At 39.4% G+C, this 22,534-nt stretch overlaps 1 protein-coding gene across 3 annotated transcripts in view; it reads left to right on the top strand.

The window, feature by feature from the left end:
- Positions 1–22,534, top strand: part of ULK2 (unc-51 like autophagy activating kinase 2) — a 148,106-nt gene that overhangs the window by 22,928 nt on the left and 102,644 nt on the right. For all 3 annotated transcript variants that reach the window (XM_075589603.1, XM_075589602.1, XM_075589601.1), the window contains exon 3: positions 6,407–6,448. In XM_075589603.1, the coding sequence (XP_075445718.1) occupies positions 6,407–6,448 (42 nt within the window). The remainder of the gene's footprint in view (positions 1–6,406; positions 6,449–22,534) is intronic.

Below are 22,534 nucleotides of genomic sequence, written 5' to 3'. Positions count from 1 at the left end.
TTATACATTTAGTGAAGCACATTTTCTGTACATGTCTATTAAAATAACAATGCAAAGCATGTTTTTAATCTTTCTGTTTCTCCCAATGACAGCACATCATATGATCGTATTATGATCCCTTAGAGTGTGAGAAAATGGGAATATCACATGCCTTATTTTTGCTTCTATTGTGTCATCATCATTTTTTTTAATACTCTGGCTGAAATCTGTATGATGCTAAATGTACTTATTTGCTTTCTGGGAAACTGATTTATTTCATATTTTGTTTTCTGATTAAAATAGACACCATGCATACATCAGTTTTTTATTTTTATTTTTTTACGTTTCCAACATAATTTCAGGATTTATGCCATTTATGTAGCTTTTAAAGGTGCTATAATAGACTTCACAAATAAATGAGAAAATGTATATTTGCAGGAGAAAATACAATTTTTTAGAGTACACTATTGTGACACATTTCAAACCACAGTGTTGGACGAAATTGTTGGGTGGGAAGTAGGTGGTTCATGGAGTTGAGCCGCATTTATTTCAACTCCGGGGGACCCTCTGGTTCTGGTGATACAGACCGGGAATGTTAGCGCCAGTACTTCCTGGCTCTACATTCTCTGCGTTAGGCGGGTGATAGGAAGATGCAGTGAATGACCTTGTCACTTCCAATTTCCCTGCGAGAGATGTAAACCGCAATTGTTTTGGGAGGGGTGTGTACCGGCACAATATTTACAGGTATGTATCTCGGAAACTAGGGGTTCGAAGGTGCTGAAATGAATGTGGCTAAGGTCCGGAGACTCCCTGCTTCCCACCCATGTAAAAAATAATCTACGGTTTGATTTCTGAAAAATCCAACAGTAAACTTACAAGTTTATTTTTTCTTAAATTATGATGCCTTAAATCTTCACGTGATATTCTAATAAAACAATCTTCACGTGATATTCTAATAAAACAATTGTACAAACTAAAAAAAAAAAGTCTTGACTTCTGACCTTTAACTTGTTTTTAGGCAATACCATTAAAGCAGAAATCCCCTCCAGAAGCCTATACAGTATGGGATTAACTCGTATAATGTTAGCATTTTGCCCCCTAAGCATGTCCTGATATTTTTTATTTTGTAACCTTTTCTTTGCCTGAGATCTGGCAGCACCAGAGTGCCACTGGGCTTCCGGCTTCTGAAATCATGTCATCGCTTCAGCAGCACATGATCGCCACCGCCCCAGGGGGGCTCCACTTCACTTTCTATCGGGCCAATCACCTGCTCGATCAGCTACTGGAAAACAGACATTTCCACATGATAAACCTGGCACGTCATAAGGGCCTCTGACATGCCAGGGCCCATGACCTTCTACGTATGACATAAGGGCACACTACAGGTTAAAAATAATAAACATTTTTAGTGTTAAAAATATATCTAGCTCCTGAGGTTTCAATGGGTTTCGGGGAGAGCTCCATTTAAACCTCTTGGACACTTAATATTTCAAATGCTAACATAGTAGATGAGGTTGAAAAAAGACATACGTCCATCAAGTTCAACCTATGCTAAATTTAGATGACAGATATTTATCCTATATTTGTATTTACAGTATTTTGATTCAGAGTAAGGCAAACAAAAAACCCTTGTGAAACATTATTCAGTGATTTGTCATAAAGGGAAAACATGTAATTCCTTCCCGACTCCAAATAATTGCAATCAGATTTCTCACTGGATCAACATCCTTCCCATGTTTACTAATTTACTTTCCTGAACGGAGTATCGTATTTAAACAATAAAAACAGCATTGAAAAGAGCAAGAATAGTTCTCATTTTAAAGTCATTAACTTTTTAAAAACAAGATGATGAACAGCACAGACTGCAGATTTAAGCAGTGACCTTTTTGCAAAATCTATACAGCTGTATAGTAATTGCCTGGAAATGGCTTACTTATGTTTATTATTGGTACATATAAGGCCAACCAGCCAACTCTGTATCTTACATGTGAGTGATGCCTTCCAGACATTTTGTTTCTTTGACACGAGGGCAGCAAGAATGAGCACATTAAACAGAATACGGGAGTCATCCCATATATATTCCAAGCTGTTTTGAAGCACGTGGAGTTATGCAATGAACTGGTAAGAGCGGCCAGCTCTTATTTCAGGACTCTGGAAAGTCCTTTTGCATTCCAAGCTTTGTGTCCTTTCCATAGAGACCCAGGAGTCCTGGCTTAATGACACCAGAACCTGAAGCCTGAGCACATTCAGATCTGCAGTGGGCAGGCTGAGCAAGGCAGTATTTCATGTTTGGATGGAAACATTTAGCCGCACTTAAGAATGATCATGTTGCATTTAATACCTGTATAGACACACATAAAATATAACTAAAATTAGCACTAAACTTTGACAATTAGAATTGTGTACTTATATGTTATTTATTTATAAAATGTTTTACCAAGAAATTGAGAGTTACCTCGTTTTCAAGTATGTTCTGGTCACAGAGTTATGATAGATACTTGCTTACAAATACATGGGTACATTAGGTGAACAGGGTTATACATTATATATGAAGACATTGCATGAACAGTTAAAGATAAAATAAGTTTAGGTGTATGCAACAGTTACAGACCACATTAAAATCTGAGACAAGTTTATAGTTTTGAAAGAACTTAGAGTGGTGGCGGCTTTGAGTGTCTCAGGTAGATTATTCCAGTTGGTGAGGTGCATGGTAAAAGGAGGAGGAGCGGCCGGGTACTTTGTTGAACGTCAGGACCATGAAAAGTCCCTTGGAGTCAGATCTCATGTGATAAGTGCTGCGTGTGGTAGGGGTGAGGAGCTTGTTCAGATACGGGGGTAGTTTGCCCAACAAGTATTTGAAGGCAGGACGGTAGAGATGAACTTTGCACCTAGACTCAAGTGATGGCCAATCTAGTTCTTTGAGCATTTCGCAGTGATGTGTGTTGTTACATTGGAGGACAAGGCGGCATATTGAATTGTAGAGGGTGTCTAGTTTGCTAAGGTGAGTTTGGGGTGCTGTGCCATATACTATGTTCATATAGTCTATCATTGGCATTAGCATCTGCTGTGTGATGCGCTTTCTGACTAGTGTGTTTAGGAAGGATTTAGTCCTATAAAGTACACCTAGTTTGGCATAGGTTTTGGATGTCAGGCTGTAAATGCAACCCAAATGTTTAGTGGGAGTCAAACCATATGCTCAGATATTTTAAAGTAGTGACAGGGGTTAGGATGGTATTAGAGTTGGTTCTGATCTGTAGCTCTGTCATTGTTAGCTTTAGAAATTTAGCCTTGGTCCCGAATACCATAGTTATAGTCTTGTCAGTGTTTAAAAACAGTTTGTTTTGGGAAATCCAGTTTTCAAAAAATCAGAGTGAAGTATGTGTTCAAGGTCAGAGCGGCTACGGCTGTATGCATAAGTTTGTCATCCGCATACATGTGCATTGAAGCCCCACGACAAACTAGGTAGATCATTGATGAAGACTGAAAAGGGTTGGAGCTAGAACCCGAGATATACACATGGTGGGATCTACCCGAAAGGTATGAGTGAAACCAGTTTAAAGCCTGTTTCCCTATTCCAGAGCACTGAAGTTTGTTTAGCAAGATAACATGATCAACAGTATCAAAAGCCTTTGCAAAATCTAAGAATATTGCACTAGTCAGTTGTCCGAGTTCCATTCCACACTGGCTCTCAGTTCAAACTTTTAGGAGGGTAGTTACTGTGGAGTGTTTGGGGTGAAAGCCAGATTAGAATTGGCTAGGGAAATTTGTATTGGTATAGTAATTGCATAATTGGGAGTGAACACATTTTTCCATGACTTTGGACAATATTGGGAGAAGAGTGATTGGCCTGTAGTTTGCAACAGTGTTTTTGTCCTCATTTTTGAAGATTGGGACAACTTTGGCATTTTTCCAGATCTTAGGGATATGGCCTACAGACCAAATAGAGTTGATTAGGGAAGCAAGCGGTTTGACAATGACTGGGGCACCAAGTCGTAGGAACTGTGATTGCAGCAGGTCAGATCCACATTGGCTGCTTGGGTTTAATTTGAGGAGCACTTGTATAATGTCCTCTCCAGATACTGGGACAAATTGAAAATTGTGGGCAGTGTTGGGAGAGGGTGGGGCTATAGGGGTTCTCCCAGATTGAGCTTCGGGATATGATTTTGCTAATTTGCAAGTAGGACACCCCACAAAATATTCATTGAATGCGTTTGCAATGTCAGTGCGATTTGTCAGAGAAATACCATCCTTAATGATGATATAAAATGATTGTTGATTGCTAGAAGGCTGAAATATATTGTTGATGACCTTCCAGAAGTTACCTAGATTTGATGGATTATATTGAAGATTGTCAGTGTAATATTGGGCTTTTGCATGTCTTGTTTGGCTTGTGCATGTATTCCGCAGGCATGTAGTTAAGATCCTTGGTAGTGCCAGTTACTTTATAAGGTTTACACAAGGCATCCCTGAAATGGTAGAGCGCTATACGGTCAGTTGTAACCCACGCAAGGTGGGCCCCGTACTCTTATTCTGTGTAGTGGAGCATGGGTATCCCTGATTGGAAATAATCGAGCGCAGAATCGGGGGGTCAGGTATTAAGTCGATTCTGTACCAAGGACAGTTGTTAATATCAGCCAGAAACTGCTGTGGGTTAAAGTTTCTAAAATGTTCTAGTGAGGAGAACTTTAGGGCTTGATTTGGGTGGTCTGATTTTCCTTACAAAGTACACTATTGCATGGTCACTGAAAATGGCAGGTAGGATGGCAGAGGATTGGATTCTGCTGGGACTAGAGCAGAGAATCCAGTCTAGCAAGGAATGGTTGTACGATTTTAGGTTTGTCCATGTAGGTTGGGAAATTAGTTGGGTTACGTTTAGTTACTTCAGTCGTGTCTGGATTTTGTTGTTTTTAGGGTCAAGAGCGGAAGAGTGGCACACTGAAAACGACCCCCGGCGGCGAAGTACAGCGTTGATACCACTGCACTTGAAGGAGACAACTGAAGTTGTAATGTCAAGCGGCAGCCACATCACGTGTACTTCGCCAGCCAATCACAAACACTTAATTTTTTTTTGTTTTTTAAAGTCCCGCCTCCAATCGTGTCATTCTGTCTGCTGGGGGGTGAGCACACATCGCTCAGCAGACGGACGCGCGGATGTGCAGCAAGGTAGCTTTCTGTTTGAGCTCAGCCTTCGGCTCTCCTTTTATCATTTGACTTAATGAAACTACATTTATGAGTTGTATGTCTTTGTAACATTCCTTTTCTTTTAACAAGCACCGTACCACTTTTCGTGTATTAAAAATAAAATTTTAGAAGTACCATCTTTGGGCTCTAATTGAACTGGTACCTTTTGAAGAGATTAACCACATTATTTTTTTTGCACATTTTGCTAAATTGAGTTTTTGTGTTAATTACATATTTTTCTAGTAAGCGGGCAGCGTATTGACGCGTGCGGAACATTTTTGGGGGGGCAGATATTGCTCAATTTTAGTGCCCTGCAGGTAGGTAAGTAAGTCATCTGGATGTTTTGACCGCTTTCACATACACAAGTGACGTGCACACAGGTGTGGCGTTTGTAACATATTTCATGTGGATCCTACATACTGTATGAAATGCTGATCTATATGATTAAATACATACAATCATTTGAACTTTAACAGATTCTGATGGCTCCAAAACTTCAAGGCTGTAATCTACTGTTTGTTCATAATTCTTACTTTTTCTCAGCCTAATTGCCACCACGTGGTGCTTTGAAAGCTTCCTCTTGTTAGTTGGGTTTAGGGACTTGTCAGCTCCAGACATGAACGTTTCTGGTATAGTATCTCAGAAAATTGGTGAATCCTAGGGGATTCCTATTGCATGAAGTAAACTCGTGTACACACATCTTATCTCAAAGATACATAGAAGGTCTAGCTCATATCTTGTTCACTGCCTTTCCTGCAATACTGGTTTGCTATTTTAGAAATATCAGGGTGTAGATATGAGTGGTTGCACCAAAGCAGAGCACCCAAAAGAAAAATATTTATTTCCTCAAAATGTATATCTATTTTTTAAACCCCCAAAGAATTGCAGTGGACACAATACATGTATATATCTGCCAAATGTCTAGATTCCCCACTAGGGATATGCAGTGTGTCCTTTTTCTGTTTGTATAACTTTAGCTGGTAACTCACTTGCACATTGCACCAACTCATCCTTTTGAACACATTAGATTTACATAAGGGTGTTCTTGTTTCTGGTCATAAAAAACTATGCATGGTAAAAAATGGCATCAAGAAATGTAGGTATATAGAGACGTGTGATTTGCAGGACAGTACACAAATAAGCAGATACCGTAACAATATATTATTGTCCGTTTTATTATTGTTGGCTACAAATGCAGTTGGTGACACCCAGCACATTAAAACACTATTATTTTGATTTTTTCTAGGAGTTGCAGCATGAAAATATTGTGGCCCTTTATGATGTCCAGGTAAGTTTGACCGTATAATGTATATTACATTACCGACTGTGCTAGTTACAAAGCTGCAAGTTTCTGGTTCAGCTTTTCAGGTGTTCGACAACATTCATAAATAAGACTGTTTGTTTATTTATAAAAATAAAGAGAGAGATAATGAGGAAAATAGTGGCTGAGTGAATAAAGGCACCGGGTCTGAAAATAATTACACTGACGTTGAAGCAGAGAAATTATAATATGTTGTATACAATTAGACATTACAATAGTACAAAATGACCTCTAGTATAATCAAAGACTATCTAGTTAAAAAGGATCATACTATACAATATATATATTTTTTAATACAATTTGTTGATCATTGGTTTTGTTCTCATAAACTAGCTTTTCCTTTTTTTAAATGACCAAGTTTGCTTGGAAGGACTCTTGTTTCCTCCAAGATTGATTGTGCTATGAGAATTCCCTTAAGCTTACAGCAACTACGCTGCGGAACATATTTCAATGCACAGTGTTGTATTTTCTGGGAGAGTCAAAGCTGCCTCCATACACTGCTTTAGATATCTGTCTTGAAAGGCCTGTTATTTGCATTTTCATGCTTTCTGACCTGTAGCTATACATCTTAGAAGGTTACATAATGTTGGGATTGCGCATACATGTAATTAATGGAAGCAAGTGATAACGTGGAAATTGTCTGCAGTTAAAGCACGTCTTAAAAGAAAGCTTCCATCTTTTAATATAAAGGGTAAATCTCAGCACACACACATTTTGTGGATAGATTTTTTTTTTTTAAAGTTTGTGCTTCTTTTGTATGAACACGGTGTTCATACCCCCTAAAACAGGTATGTGCAAACTGGGGGGCGTGAGATATTTTTTTGTGGGAGGGGGGGTGGGGGGGTTTGCAAGTTACAGAGTTCCAGTGTTCTCCCCCAAGGCATTTAAATGAAATGCCAGGGGACCGCTCAAGGCCTCTGTAACGAACTTACCTTGGCTTCCAGCGACACGTCGTCATGGTAACCCAACGTCAAATTACGCTTCGGGGTCACGCGACGTTGCCATGGCAACTTGACGTCACATGACGCTGCCGTGTCATTCGACGCTGGAGCAGAGGGGGGGGGAGGGCACGAGCAGGCAGGGAGGCGCAGGGGGAAAAGATTGCGCACGCCTGCCCTAAGACTTCCATGTCATGAACTAAGTAATAGCATGAGTTGTCTTAAAGAAAAGCTGCAGTGCTGAACCAGCACAAATGCTATGTTATGTTTCCATGTAAAGTGCTAGCCGCAGTGAGATTAGTATAACCAACGCTATAGTAATGGATTTTTAACGAAGAACTTTTTTTTTTAGAAAGGGAAGATATACAGATATATACCAAATAAGTAAACATGGGAAGGATGTTGATCCAGGGAGTAATTGCCAATTCTTGGAGTCGGGAAGGAATTTATTTTTCCCCTTATGAGAGATCAGTGGATGATATTTCACTGGGGTTTTTTGTTTGCCTTCCTCTGGATCAATATGCTGTAAATACGGATATAGGATAAAGTATCTGTCGTCTAAATTTAGCATAGGTTGCACTTGATGGACGTATGTCTTTTTCAACCTCATCTACTATATCACTATGTTGTTGTGAAAAATCAACTGTGTTCTTCACAATGACGTGAAAAGTTAAACCAGAGGATCTGGTCCAGGGGTAGCCAACTCCTGTCCTCGAGAGCTATGAACAGGTCAGGATATCCCTGCTTCAGCACAGGTGGTGCAGTCTTCGACTGAGCCACTGATTTTTCACCTGTACTGAAGCAGGTGTATGCTGAAAACCTGACCTGTTGGTAGCTGTTGGGGACTGGAGTTGGCTTCCCCTGGTGTGGTCTATTGTACGTTGCGAGCATATATTGAAAGTGCTAAATAAATACATGACTGTTAATATGTGAAATTGAGGCTATTGGAGAATATGGAATTCACATTGTGGGCTGAAGGAGTAGCTCTGTGGTAATGATGCTGTCATTGTCTTTTGAAGCAAATGAAACCGGTTTGAATCCCAGTGTCAGCTCTCTTTGTGGCCTTAGGCAAATGACTTTATCTTCCTTTCTGTTACCAAATTAGATTGTAAACTCTTTAGGGCAAGGACTGCAAACGTCAATACACATGACTTAGTGCATTGTCACCACTACATAAGACAAAAATGTTATTATTTTGATCTGTCACTGCTTTTCCGGTCTTGGAAGGGGGTGAAAAGCAGAAACAATCATGGTTATAATGATGCACTTAATTCATATTTATTTCATGCAACTTGGACCCATGAATGCAAGCTTGTGTTTGAAATATTCAAAGCCCAGTGCGTTACTTAGCCTCCCCCCGTTGAATTGGCTTTTCCGGCTGCAAGCTGACCTTCAGAGTATCTGATGAGATTGATTGAAATGGAATCTCTGCACCTGCAACTCTCTTAGCTGTTTTCCACCTCACAGTGTTTAGTGAGTGGCAGCATTTTCACTCTGTTCAGAGTTGGATGGCTGCCAGGCTAATGCATGTTTGTCATGAGACTTCTCATACTAGCAGGGTTTTATTTTCAGTCCGGTGACTAGGTAGGGATATTTTAACCTGTCCTTTAGAGATGGACCACTATGCTGCTGCAAAAGCTTCTCATGGCTGTGTAAATATTGCTTGTCAACCTTGAAACTAATGAAACGGTTAACCGAAAGGACAGAAGCAATGGAAAAACCTGCATTCCAGCCTCATATAGAACATGTTCCTAAATCTAGTGTTATCTAATACACTGTACTATAGAAAATATTTAATGTGTGTATTGCCTATTTTTTTTATTCTGCACCACTTTAATAAAGTGCGGAACTACTGTATGTAAAAGTATCAAAGTTCTTGTATCTTTACCTATTTTACCATATCTATATTTATTTTCCTCTTGGGCCGCATCTATGGTAAGTGCAACGGCGCGCGTGCCGCAAAAAAACACGGGCATTCAATGCGGACGTCCATAGAGCGCCGCTTGCACGTGCACATGAGCGATGACGCGGCTGGATTTTCCCAAGACAAAATGTTGGGATTTTGTCTCGCGACCATTGGGTCATGTGAGCGGTACAGCCAATGAGGGTGAACCAGCTCCGTGATGTCACGGCCACACACCCCCATCGCGTCTCCTCTTAGGCCACAAATCGCGTCTGCTGCAGGTGCGGGCGATGGCACGCGCTCCGTTGCGAGCGCCTAGCATGGCCTCAGCCTTAGTTCTTGCTTAGGACAGGCTGTTCTTGTTGTGTAGTGGTTGTTTAGTGATCCCTTTTGACACCTACTGGTTCTTCTCACTAACACTCTTCTGCTTTTCTTAGAGAAACTATAATCTCTGTAGATTTGTAAGACAGCCTAATATTTCACAAATAAAACCTTATTTATTTTTTACCTCTTAAGTTGAAGCAGCAATCTGTACCCTTTATCTATTAAAAAAAATTAAATAATTATTACTCGTCATTTGGGAGGCAATTATTTTTTGAGAATAATTAGTCGGTGGACTCAATATGGCTCCCAGGGTCAGCCTTACTTTGGTGGCCAATAGGGAGCTGCAAAGCATTGGCAAATGATGTCACAACTTTCTATTGGTCACCGTGTAGCTATATTTGTAATTGTTTGTGTCGTGGATCCACAGATTGGCTCTGGAAGACACTCTCCCCTTAGTTCAGGTAATTAATAAACCAAAAACGAGGGGGGGGGGGGGATAAGAATTGCTTTTTTATCCAATAAAAGCATTCGCATTTTTCCAATTGAAAGTTCCAGGTGGCATTTTGTTAAACCAAGTGCCCCTTACATACAGTAGCTCTGAGTCTGTTAGTGAAAGGTTGCATGGTGTCGGCCTGTTTTTCTTGAGGCAAAAGTTTAAAGTGGTACCCTGGTTGACCGTAGTACTGCCTACTTAGTCACTTAAAATAAAGTGGCCCTGCTGCTTTGTATATTTTTAAATTATATCCCACGTGAACTCCGTGTTAAGACTTTGGCATCATCCAGAGTGCTTGTCCTTCATTTGATGACAACATTAAACATTTTCCATCAAATGGAAACCTTCCCAAATAATTTGGTGAGTCATTAATGTGAATTTATTTGGCACGTATGTCTTGCTTGTCCACAGTCTGTTCCATAACTCCCAGTTCTTATAAAAAGAAGTTAACTTGCAATGTCTGCACTTTAAAAATCCATTTCTTTTTTTAAACACATCAGTGTAGAACTAAGGTAATTTAACAGGAAGAGGAGAGGTGTATCACATATATACTGAGATCAAGCTAGCTGTCTGCTTTTATATTGCCTTGTCTTAAAGGTTCAGTGCTACATGAGTTAAATCAAGGTGAAGACAAACTTCGAAAACTTGTCATTGACAGAAAACCTCTTCGGAAGGGGAAAGTGGCCTATTTTGTTTCAGCTTGTAGAAGTGGGATTTCCTACAGATGCGTCACAGCAGACATGAAATAAATATTGTTTATCTGTAAACTTTACTTTTGTTCTGTACTAATTTACATTTTATAGTCTGATCTTGTTTGTAAATGGAATCTTTTCACTGCAGATCTATATGGAGAAATTCCCATACATACATAAATACTAACTGTGTTCACTGTCAGTAAAAGTGAATAATTTTTTATTTTTTGAGAGTGGTTATAGGAACCAGATTGCAAACATACTTGGCCAACTAGCATATATAGCTAAACCTTAGCCATTCATACCAGTTCGGGTCCATAGAAACAGAGATCATGATTTGAGGATCTGGAACAGAAGACAATTCTTTAACTACTTCACTTACAGAGTGCTCAGTGTATAGGTTACAAAAGCAACAGGTCAATGTGGCAGAAAAGGGGTTATTGGAATACACAGAAAGTACTCTTGAATAGTTTGCTATATACCATTGATCGTAGAAATTAAACTGCTTTACAGTTAATGTGACTTACCCCAAATAATTGGTTCATGTTGCAAATTTATTCCTTAAAAAAAAATGTTTCCCTATGTCGGCTATCTTATGCTGTATCTGTTACTCTGAGTTAATTTTATGCAGAAGTCAGGAATTGAGATGAGGTATGTAACTGGAAGAAAGAAGAGTCTACTGTTTAAAATATTGGCCTTTGGAATGGGAAGCCCTAGCTTGAGCCAGTTTTATTTCTGCTGTATTTATATCTTAAAGCTGCCAGTTTAAAAAAAAAAAAAAAATAATAATAATAAAAAATCCTTCTTTAATATGTGCATCAGTACAACCCCACACAATGATAATTAATTAGCAAAATTGCCGATCGATCGGTAAAGATTTGGCTCAGAGGTTCACTAAATGGCTGTCAGCGCAGCAGAAGAGGATCAAAGATGCAAAGTTCTCTGAGGAATATCATGTGTCCCGGCAGTCACTAGAAAGAATTTGTTCACTGCTAGAGAGAGGGCAGGGCTCAAAAAGGGCTGTGCCAGAGCCTGTTTCAGAAGAGGAAGGGGGTGGGACTTTGTAAATGGTTGCTATAGAAACAAAAATGCTTGTTACATTATAATGCATTAAAAATGTAATTTATAGTTGTTTTATTGTATTTTTTTTAAAATGTCACAAATATTTTCTCATAGTAAAGAACTGATTTATTAAAAAAAAAAAAAAAACCCTGTAGGATATTGCTTGGTCTGCAGCTTTAAGCAATTCATTTGATCTTCTACAGTTATGAAATGTTATCTCTTCAGTGATAATTGTACGTAGATCTTACATGACTGATTTTGGTTATATGTGCATATTCTGTGTATGTAGTTGACACTGCATAATAAAAATAATAATCTGACCTCCCCCAATAACATTTGTTCATGAGAGCTGGGCAAAATCAGCTTTGAGACAGTGATTAAAATAGATTCAAAAGAACTATTTTGATATAGTTTGATAATTCTACTTAGATGATGAGAAAATACAGCTAGCTCCAGGGGAGGTTTGGTAGGAGTAACTGCAGCTTTAATGTATGAAGCGTCAGAAAGTGATTGTGTTGTTCTCCTGCCAAGTTTAGATTTCCATTTGTGTGTATAATTGGCCGCATAAGTGTTATCTGATCATTCAGTCTGATGTCAGCTGAAAGTTTTGATCCTCGTCTGAGGCAACTAATCCGTTGGTATGGGGGTTGGCTGTGAGGGAGCATATAAGCACTGAACTGAACAAGTGGATAGCCCGGCTATACATATTCAGAGATGGAGTGGCTTAGTGAGTAAAAACACTGACTGACACAGAGTTTTGAAGCAGGAGAACCTGGTCCAATTCCCGGTGTCGGCTCCTTGTGACCTTGGACAAGTCACTTTATCTCCCTGTACCTCAGGCACAAAAAACTGATTGTAAGCTCCACGGGACAGGGACCTGTGCCTGCAAAATGTCTCTGGAAAGCGCTATGTAAAACTAGCAGCGCTATACAAGAACGTGTGTGTGTGTGTGTGTGTGTGTGTTATACATATACACACACTTCTACTATTCCTACTGACGTTTCAGTCCCAACCAGGGGAAATAAAATGGTGGTTAAATGCTAACGTGTCACAGAAGACAATAGGATGCCACAATGTCACCCATGCTGTTCCCTATTAGCTGCGTGACATTGGAAATTTAAAACCCAGAAAGTATTGTGGGTCGCTGGCGCTGAAAATAATGTGGTTTAGTTCCTGGGACCCTCTGGTTCCCATTCTGTATGAAGAAAATAAAAGGGAGCAGAGGGGCAATTATTGTTGCTTTAACGATAGCTTGGTTTATGGGGCAAAGCTTTGAAGGCCTTCTGCATCATATAAAACCGGATTTAGTCTGTTTAGCATTGCCAATGGTTGGGCAGCACATCATTTATTTTTATTTTTTCTTTCAAGTTCTTGATATTACTGTAGCACCAAACAGGTACAGAAACGATTTAAAAAAGAACTGAAGAAGCCCTGGTTGCTTGTTCACATAAAGTATACACTGTTTGTTCATCAGTGACATCTTGTGTGTTCTTGTATCGAACTGAAGCATCAGGGCTGCTCAGTGCATCATAAAGAAGATCAATGTTACTGTGAGGCCAAGTACTGTACTTTTTACACTCAGTAAATCATTACAGATGGTGCAGTAATAGATCTGTAAAAGTAGAAGTTTATCTGCTGTGCACTCAACGCAAAGTCCCTGTGACAAACCGCACAGTATAAACAAGAATAATTATAATCTCCAGACTAGCATAAAATATGTTTTTTGAAGATGCAGTCCAACTTAAGAACATGTTAGAGTTGCAGTAAAAGCAAAGCAGCCATGAAACATAATCGTGTCTAATAATTGGTTTATAATCTCAGATGTTTAAAGCTCTACAAATTGAAACCATGCGCAATAGCAAAAGGTATACTGTATTAATACATTTTACTTATGTTAGACGATAGGAGGTTTATATGTCTGAGAAAAGAATGATGCACCAATTCCAAAGTTTCAGTGACTAAGCAGAGGTATATAGCTCCTTTCATTGATATTTTTAAGGAATCTTCAACTACTTTCCCTCAGTACGTCAATGTAAAAATCGGGGTCTTAAAATTAAGTTCTCGTTGTAGAAATGTAAATAAAATCTGTTTTTGTACGTTGTTAACCTTCTGACTGGTTAGAGTGGGAGAGAGAGTTAAAGCAGAGGCAATGGCAGTAAAATTCAATATACATGTGATATTGTTTCATAGACTTGAAGACAAGCCTTTAAGACATGACTGTTCGCTTGTAGTTGTCCCGTAGTTACTGCTGAATATGAAATGCCCAGCAGCTCACATAATACTGTTTCTCCAGTGATGTCCATAGCTATAGCAGTGAAACCAACTTACAGTATCTCATTTGAGAAAGCATTTCCCTTCAAATGCTGAGTCACTGAACATTTTTTTTAAGTTCTTCATTATGAAAACAGTACAAAGATCTTAGTATGTTTGTTCTCAGAATAAAATGGAGAATACATAGAGTAAGACTGAATTTACCTTATTCTAATGGTAAGTGAAATTTAATTTGATTATTTTTATCTAAATGTCTCGTAAGTTTAAATTTAGAGCCTCTGATTTGGCCGAATTAATTTTATAACCTGAGATCAAACCGAACCCAGAGAGCTCCTCTTTAAATTGGGGAGAGAAGTCAGAGGGTTAGAAATTGTTAAAATAATATCGTCAGCAAACGGAGATAATTTGATTTTTTCCTGGCCAATCTTGATACCCTGAATATTAGGGTTTTTCATCATTTTAATTGCAAGCAGCTCATTTGTTAATGCAAAGAGCAGAGGAGATAATGGGCAACCCTGCCTGGTACCATTACTAAGCTTAATTTTATTTAGTCCCCCCCCCCCCTGGCATTTTTAGAGAAGCGGTAGGGACATCATATAAGGCTGGGACGCCTTTTAAAAATAGGCCAAAGAAGCCAAACTCCTGCATAGTTCTATCTAAAAAAAAATCCCAATTAATTCTATCGAACGCTTTTTCGGCATCTAAGCTCAGTAACATTGCTTTGGGTTTAGAGGACTGAACATAATACATTTTATTGATAATCTTATGTGTACAGGCATACCCCGCATTAACGTAGGCAATGGGACCGGAGCATGTATGTAAAGTGAAAATGTACTTAAAGTGAAGCACTCCCTTTTTCCCACTTGTGATGCACGTACTGTACTGCAATTGTCATATACGTGCATAACTGATGTAAATAACGCATGTGTAACAGGCTCTATAGCCTCCCCGCTTGTGCACAGCTTCGGTACAGGTAGGGAGCCAGTATTGCTGTTCAGGACGTGCTGACAGGCGCATGCGTGAGCTGCTGTTTGCCTATTGAGCGAAATGTACTTACTCGCGAGTGTACTAAAAGTGAGTGTCCTTAAAGCGGGGTATGCCTGTATTGTATTGTCTGAGGTTTGACGCTTGCTTATGAAACCTACCTGATCATTGTGGATTAATCGGGGCAAAATTGGGTTTAATCTATTCGCCAGGATTTTACTATAAATTGTTAAGTCTGTATTAAGAAGTGAAATTGGTCTGTAACTTGCGCAACTCATTGGATCTTTTCCTTCCTTCGGTATTGCTACTAAATTTGCTTTTGAAATTTGCGAGGGAATCTGGGAACCCGATAGAAAACTATTAAACATATCTAAAAGCTATGGTGCTAAAATTCCCCAATGTTTTTTAGAATAGTATAGATTTGAGAACCCATCCAGACCTGGGGCTTTTGAGGGTTTAAAACCTTTAATAACCTTTTTTAATTCTGTAATATTTATGTTGGCATTGAATCCCTTCAATTCTTCCGCAGACAGCTTTGGGAGTTCGCATGCCTGTAAATAGCTATCTATTTGTTCACTGGAGGTTTTATTAAAATTGGGATCTGAGTCGAGATTATATAAATTATTGTAATATTTATAGAATTCCTCAGAATTTGAAAAGGATTGTGTGATTTCCCCATTACCCCGTCATACCGCTGCGACTTGCGATTTAGCTTTAACACCTCTTAACTTGCTAGCGAGGAGCTTATCTGCTTTATTACCTTTATCATAATGTCTGATGGGTCCATCTGTGTTTTCCAATCTTAATTTATGTAATGCTTCTCTGGTCTGGCAAAGAAATTTATATACTGTATCTTCCTGCAAGGACGTGATTTATGTTCCTGTTCTAGTTCAATTATTTAGCCATAAGTTTACCTTGTTTAAGATTTTTTTTGCTTTTTTCCCTCTGTGAAGCTATTGAGATACATTGACTTCTAATGGAGTCTTTATGAGCCTACCAGAGGGTGGACGGGCTTTCGACTGAGCCTTTATTTAGTTTGAAATAGTCTACAGATATGTTCTCTATCTGTTCCTCGATCCACGTCTGATTAAAAAGCGACTCATTTAGGCGCCACTGAAACACCTTAGGTCTAATAAAAGTTTTTTTTAGGATCATTTCCACTGGAGCGTGGTCAGACCAGGGCCTATATTTGTTTGGGTGACCTGGTCCAAAAGATTCGCAGAGACAAATATATAATCAATTCTGGTATATATATTGTGCGGGGGAGAGTAAAATGTATACTCTTTGTTTTTTGTTCTTCATACTCCAAGCGTCTTCAAGTGTAAAATCTTTTAAATAAATACATTTTATACGTTTCTTAAAATGTTTTGCTTTGCTGAATACCTCGTTTGCTATCTTATGTCGTGATGATGAGGATCTGTCCAAATCGGGGTTCAGGGTCATATTAAAATCACCTCCTAATATCTCACAAGGGGGAATCCCCAATTTCTTCTAAAATTGATTTCAGAAAATCTATTGGTTGATCATTGGGTGCATATATATGAACTAAGGTTAGTCTAACCCCTGACAGAAGACCTCTCACCATTATAAATCTGTCCTCCTTATCCCTTTTAATTTCTTCCGTTTGAAATGGGATATCGTGTTTTAACAGAATAGCAGCTACTCTTTTCTTTTTTGAAAAAGAATAATAAACCCCCAAAAGTGTTAGGAGGATCCTGGGTGTTGAAGTGAGTTTCCTGGAGAAATAAAATATCTGCTTGCATTTTCTTACATTCTCTCAGGACTAGTCTCCTTTTATTATTTGAGTTTAGTCCCTTTACATTTAAAGAGACAATTTTTATGGGTAATTGGGTAGTCATATGTTACGGATTAAGACTCGCTCTCTACTTATCGTAAAGTGTGGAATGGAGTGTGGGTGTGAAGAAGTCGTAACTTGAGCTTGAAGACTTACTACTGTCTGCTTTAAGGGAGGGAAAGCACACCCTCCTCAGTGATCTGTGGCACTGGGGGGGAGTACCTGGGGGGGGGGATTAGGGAGACAAACACAGAAAACAACAACAAAGGGTATATCGGGGGAGGGTGGACCTATTGTCCATTCTAAAACTTTTTAACTGCTGGTCCATGTGTAGACCAAAATAAAGGGCTAAAGGAAGCCCAGATATGGGGGGCGCACAAGCCTCAGTGATTCCAGGGTACCCCAAACTTCGCAGGGGGACTCCTCCATACTGTAACCTCCAAATCTCTTTACCTCCAAAATCCAACCCATTTTATAGAAACGGCATTAGAAAAACTGGAAAATACCTTTGGTTTAAGTAGCAGCCTGAACTTTTTACATGAAACATTTTTGCTCTTTCGCTAAGGTACACGGATTGTAACAAAAATAGGTAGGAATATAGTACAAAACCTTAGAAAATTTGTGATCACAGACATTTGACGAAAATAACTTTGCGAATGAAGTTAAGTCATTTATTCTGATCCGCCAACCTCCTCCACCAGCTAGTCTGACTTCAGCTGTAGATTTTAGCTCGGTCAGGTCGGGTGGGTGAAATCCGGAGCTTCTAGACGGTCCTCTCTTATGCTCCGCACTGAAGCTTCCGGTGGTCTCTTGGGCCTCGGGGAACGTTGCGGTTTCGCAGTTTGCTGGCTGTGTAGACCAAGGGCTCCTAGGAAATTCTCCGCCTCTTCTGGAAATCTTAACTAGAATTGCTTCCCATCTCTGTTTACAACTAAACGGAATGGAAAGGTCCATCTATAGCGGATCTCGTTGTCTCTTAGGACCGCAGTGACTGGGCTGATGCTTCTTTCCAGATTCACAATCTCAAAAAGAAGATCTTGGAAGATCTGGAATCTTCAAAGTCCACACACTCTTGATTCCTACAGCCTCTCATTATTTTCTCCTTGGTGGTGTAATAGTGTAGTTTGACTATTACATCCCTGCATTTCCGAGGGTCCGCAAATCTTTGACCTACTGCACCGACACACTTTATTCGAGCAAATACCCGGTATGTACCTGGCAGATACCTGGAATGCGCCGCTCCTCACCTCTGACAAGCCCCGTTGCATTTGCCTTCCCAGCCTGGGTTCATGCCTGGCTGATGGGCGGCTGATCTGTTAAATGATAATGATTAGGATTTAATAGGCTGCAATGCTTCGCGTGTCTACCAGATGGCATAAATTCATGAATTGTAATGCAGTATATATATATGTACTGTGCAGTATTGCAGCCAGCGGGAATAAAATGCTTCAATCCCTGCCGGAAAATAACTCAATGCACTCGGGCAGAAAACAGTCACAAACCTCAATACACCCGGGTATACCCGAATTCGTGGGACTAGCCGAGCTCGAATAAAGTGTGTCGCCAGTGTAGGGCTCGATGTGCTCTGTCCATATGGAGATCACTTGTTAGAAGCTACATTATTTGGGTAAATAGATTTGTTAAATAGGGCTCCAACTCACCCGGATCGACTGTTTCCAAAATCTTTCCTATTCTGAGATTTAGCCTCCTTTCCCAATTTTCCAGATCCTCGACGGTGTCAGTCAGATTCCGGATTTCGTCGTTAAGTCTGAATAGCTCGTCTTCCATTGACCCTGACTCAGGATGCTTCGAGTTTATTTTCTAACAGCACAGTTCGTTCCGTCAGGAAAGTCAGACCTGCCTTAAATTTAGCAACAGCATTGTCCAGAGCCACTTTTATCATGCATCTCTTTAAAAAGATCTTTTAAAGCCTTTGGGTGTATTTTCTTCTGTTGTTCCTGCTCTGTGTCGGTAAAGTTTTTTCCTTGTTGGTGTGGCTGTTCCTGCTCTCGTGCATGCGCGTGCCAGCACGGGCGCCATCTTCATTTTCGGTACCAGGGAAGCAGCTTTATGAAGGGACCAATGGGGTCGCAGACTTCCGATCCTTCATAGGGGGAGGAATGCCTGTAGGTTCTGCTAGGAGGAATATGGGGGGGGGGGGGGGGGTAGTTTTTAGTCCATTTTGACCGGTTTGGAGTTCTCTAATGTCCACGATCGTAGCGAAGTCCTCGCAGCTACCCTAGAGTGCTCCAGTCATCGCCAACGCTGCGTGAGCACAATTGTATCTTTTAGTTCGTGCACTGCCCATTCCGCATGGAAGGTACTTAAGATATGTTTAAGAACATTTCCCTGTATTAATGTGCGACAAATATAGCTATAAACATTCCGGACATGGTATCTAAAAAGCTTTGTGCTTACTTGTAATTAGGCTCAGTACCACACATTTTTTATGATATATCAAATGACCAAAAAAAAACAAACGTGTAGGTGAAAAGGAGACCTGTGACTTACATTATTACAGGATTAAAAAAACGTGATGTCCATTAAAGGTTATTGTAGCCTACTAATCTATATCACTTCAACAGAACTAAAAAGACAACTAGATCGTTGCACTTACATACTAACTGTACATTTATACTAGTGGGTCTTATAGGATACAGGTATAAAGGAAGGAGAATTATTGGGGATTCTTTCAATAGTCAGAAGAGGTATTGTGATTTTGTAAGTGTATTATGAACCCTGTATCTCTCTGACTGTTGCAGTTATTTTTGGTGCGTAGATGAATCCCAGAACACCAACAGCTGTTTTACATAGTTTTTTGTGTAATGTACACTCTTCAGGCCCTTTCTAGGAATGCCCTTTCTAAGAATGCTCGTGTCTGACTGACGTGCGCTGAAATGACAGGAACATTTCCCATTGCAAATCATTTTCTTAAATTGCTGATATATATATAATGGATAACCTGAACTCGGTGACACCATTACTTGTGTGCAGAGCATCTGCCTTGGATCATTATAGTGTCATGCCATACAGTGTCATTGACACAAAGTTTATGTACTTTTGCATAAGGCTTTTAAACACATTGGCTATTGTTAGGGCCTATCCAATGGGGTGATCACATAATCTTTATCATCATAAAGTAGATCAACCAGTTTTTGTTTTGCATCACTCATTAATTCAAGAAATCTGTGCAAAGAAATCTATTGTGATAAAAGTATCAAACTAATCTTGCTTGAGTGCGGTTCCCACTTCCACTGTCCGCTTACCCACAGTAACGGGATTTCTTTTTTTTCCCTACACCGTATGTTGGTGTGAATTAGAGTTCAGTAGTGATAAGGAATCGTGGTCAGCATAAGAAGCTATAATTTATGGATGACTTCAATATTTGTTGGGTATAATCACACTTAATACAGCTTTTCAACGCGATCTGTTACAACGCGAATCCGCTTATAACACGATGTAAGCGCGGCTCCCAATTTTTGTATTTATGAATACTTTACAACACGATTATTTTTATCTTAAATACTTTATTGTACAATGCATACAATTGTACATTATTTCTAACGCAATGTGATTCTTTGGACCCCAAGCACAGCGTAAAAAAGGGGGTTGAGCTGTATTATCTTGTATTGCAGCGAACTTTCATTTGATAAAAATTGTGATTGGAATAATTGGAAAACACATAACTACTGTATTTAACACCTTAAATGTTTTTTTAATGTTAGCATCATATTTAAGTTTTTCTGTAGTAGCTTTTTAGATGTCAATCTGATAGCTTAACTATGATAAGCATGAAAAAAATCCTCTGTAAAGGAAAACAGCACATTGGCTCGCTTAATGCTTTGTCTCTGTAGGAAACACTTTCATTGAATAGACACCACATCTCCATTGTACAACCAACAGCTAGCCCTTCACAAAGCTGCTCCTATTCCCAGTATGAATTTGGGAAGCCAACTGGACCAGAATGGAAAGTATGCAATTACAAGTGGCGATGAGATGCATGTCTTGCCTTGGGGTGAATGTGAACTAGATTTGTGGAGAGCCTCTCAGCATGACTGTAACTGCAGTCCATGATGGCCAATAGAAATCACTTACCTAAATTAATGGAGTAATGCTGATTTAACAGTCTTTGATCCTAAAAGTATTACATTAAAAAAAATGTGATTTAAATGTTAATACATTAAAAATAAGGAACTCCAATGTTATTGACCTCCTTACTAAGAGTCAAGGTTCATTTTTCTTTTCAACAGATTTGGTGAAATTCATGATCATTACATACTTATCGTATTTTGCTACTCTTTTATCTTTTTCACTGAGGGCATCTCACTTTGCAAACACAGAACAAAACATAAAAGTAAGAATTCGTTTGGTTTGCATAAAAATATTAGTTTAAAGATAATTTTATATATTTATTTACACCAATAATCTACAGTACATTTAATCTTTTAAACATGTGACTGCAATCAGTTTGCTTCAATTCTAGGTTGGACTGACTGCTCCTTTTAAAATCTCTGCTTGTTACATTAATAAAATAACCTGACATAACCCTTCTGTGTCAGACGAATAAAACTCTAAACACTATAGTCTTTACTCCCATGTAAAGGCGTGCTAGAGCTTAGCACCCTGTCGTGGATCTGCGCCTATGTTGCACGTCTTAAGAAAGTTAAAATTTTCAATGCCAGACATGTAGCTAAACCTTGCTTTTTAATACATTGCTGGCCTCTGTGATTCAGTGACTGGGATCTTCCTTCACTGGTAAATGGGGACTGAAGTTTTAACTGACTTCAGACCAGAGCTTTCACATGACTCGAAAAACAGGGGCAGGGCCCAGCACAACTTTCCAGCTGCACCAAGAACAACAAGAGAAACCTTCATGTAATCTGAGCTACACTGCAGTGTGAGCAGCTGCCCTCACAGGCCAGACTTGTTTTGCTTAGTTTATTTCAAGATGATTAACTTTTTCCTAGAAATTCTCATTCTTCGAATGAGAAAAAGAAAATAAATCTTGATTTGTGTCACTTTTGACTTTGAAAAAACAAACTGGTTAAGCTACTTGCCTGATACTGTACGTAAAAGTAACCAGGTGTAATAAGCCAGTGATAAAATTAACTGTATTTTTTTCTTTTTTTATAGAGGAACCTGGTAGTGGGCAGCCAGCTTCTGTTGCTTGTAGGCACAGGGGGATACAGGGAGAGCACAGGGTCACCTAGATTATTTACTTTCACACATCATAATTGTTTAGACGTTTTTGGTGCTTTTTCTTGAAAAAAAAATGTTGCATTAAAAAAAAAAAAACAACCAGGGAGTAAATGCAATCCAAAAACTGCAAAGGTTCTAAAAGTGCAGCTGTAAAGAAAACAGAATCATGATAGGAAGACACTGCTCATCTTGCCGTGCCTAGGGATGCAATTTCTGCAAGTGTCCCAATGAATGAAATGAATTGGATACAGGAGCGCACAAGTGCCTGTATGTATACTTCAATTCTCAGGGCTGCCCTCGGTGAGGCAGCGCCCTCCAGCTGGCCTGGGCACAATGGCCTATCCTGAAAGTTGGGCCAAACCAGAAGTTGGACACCCCTTCTGTTATCGGCA

The sequence above is a fragment of the Ascaphus truei genome, chromosome 3 (genome assembly GCF_040206685.1).
Source record: "Ascaphus truei isolate aAscTru1 chromosome 3, aAscTru1.hap1, whole genome shotgun sequence".
NCBI classification, from domain to species: domain Eukaryota; kingdom Metazoa; phylum Chordata; class Amphibia; order Anura; family Ascaphidae; genus Ascaphus; species Ascaphus truei.
This window is presented reverse-complemented; position numbering and strand designations above follow the sequence as displayed.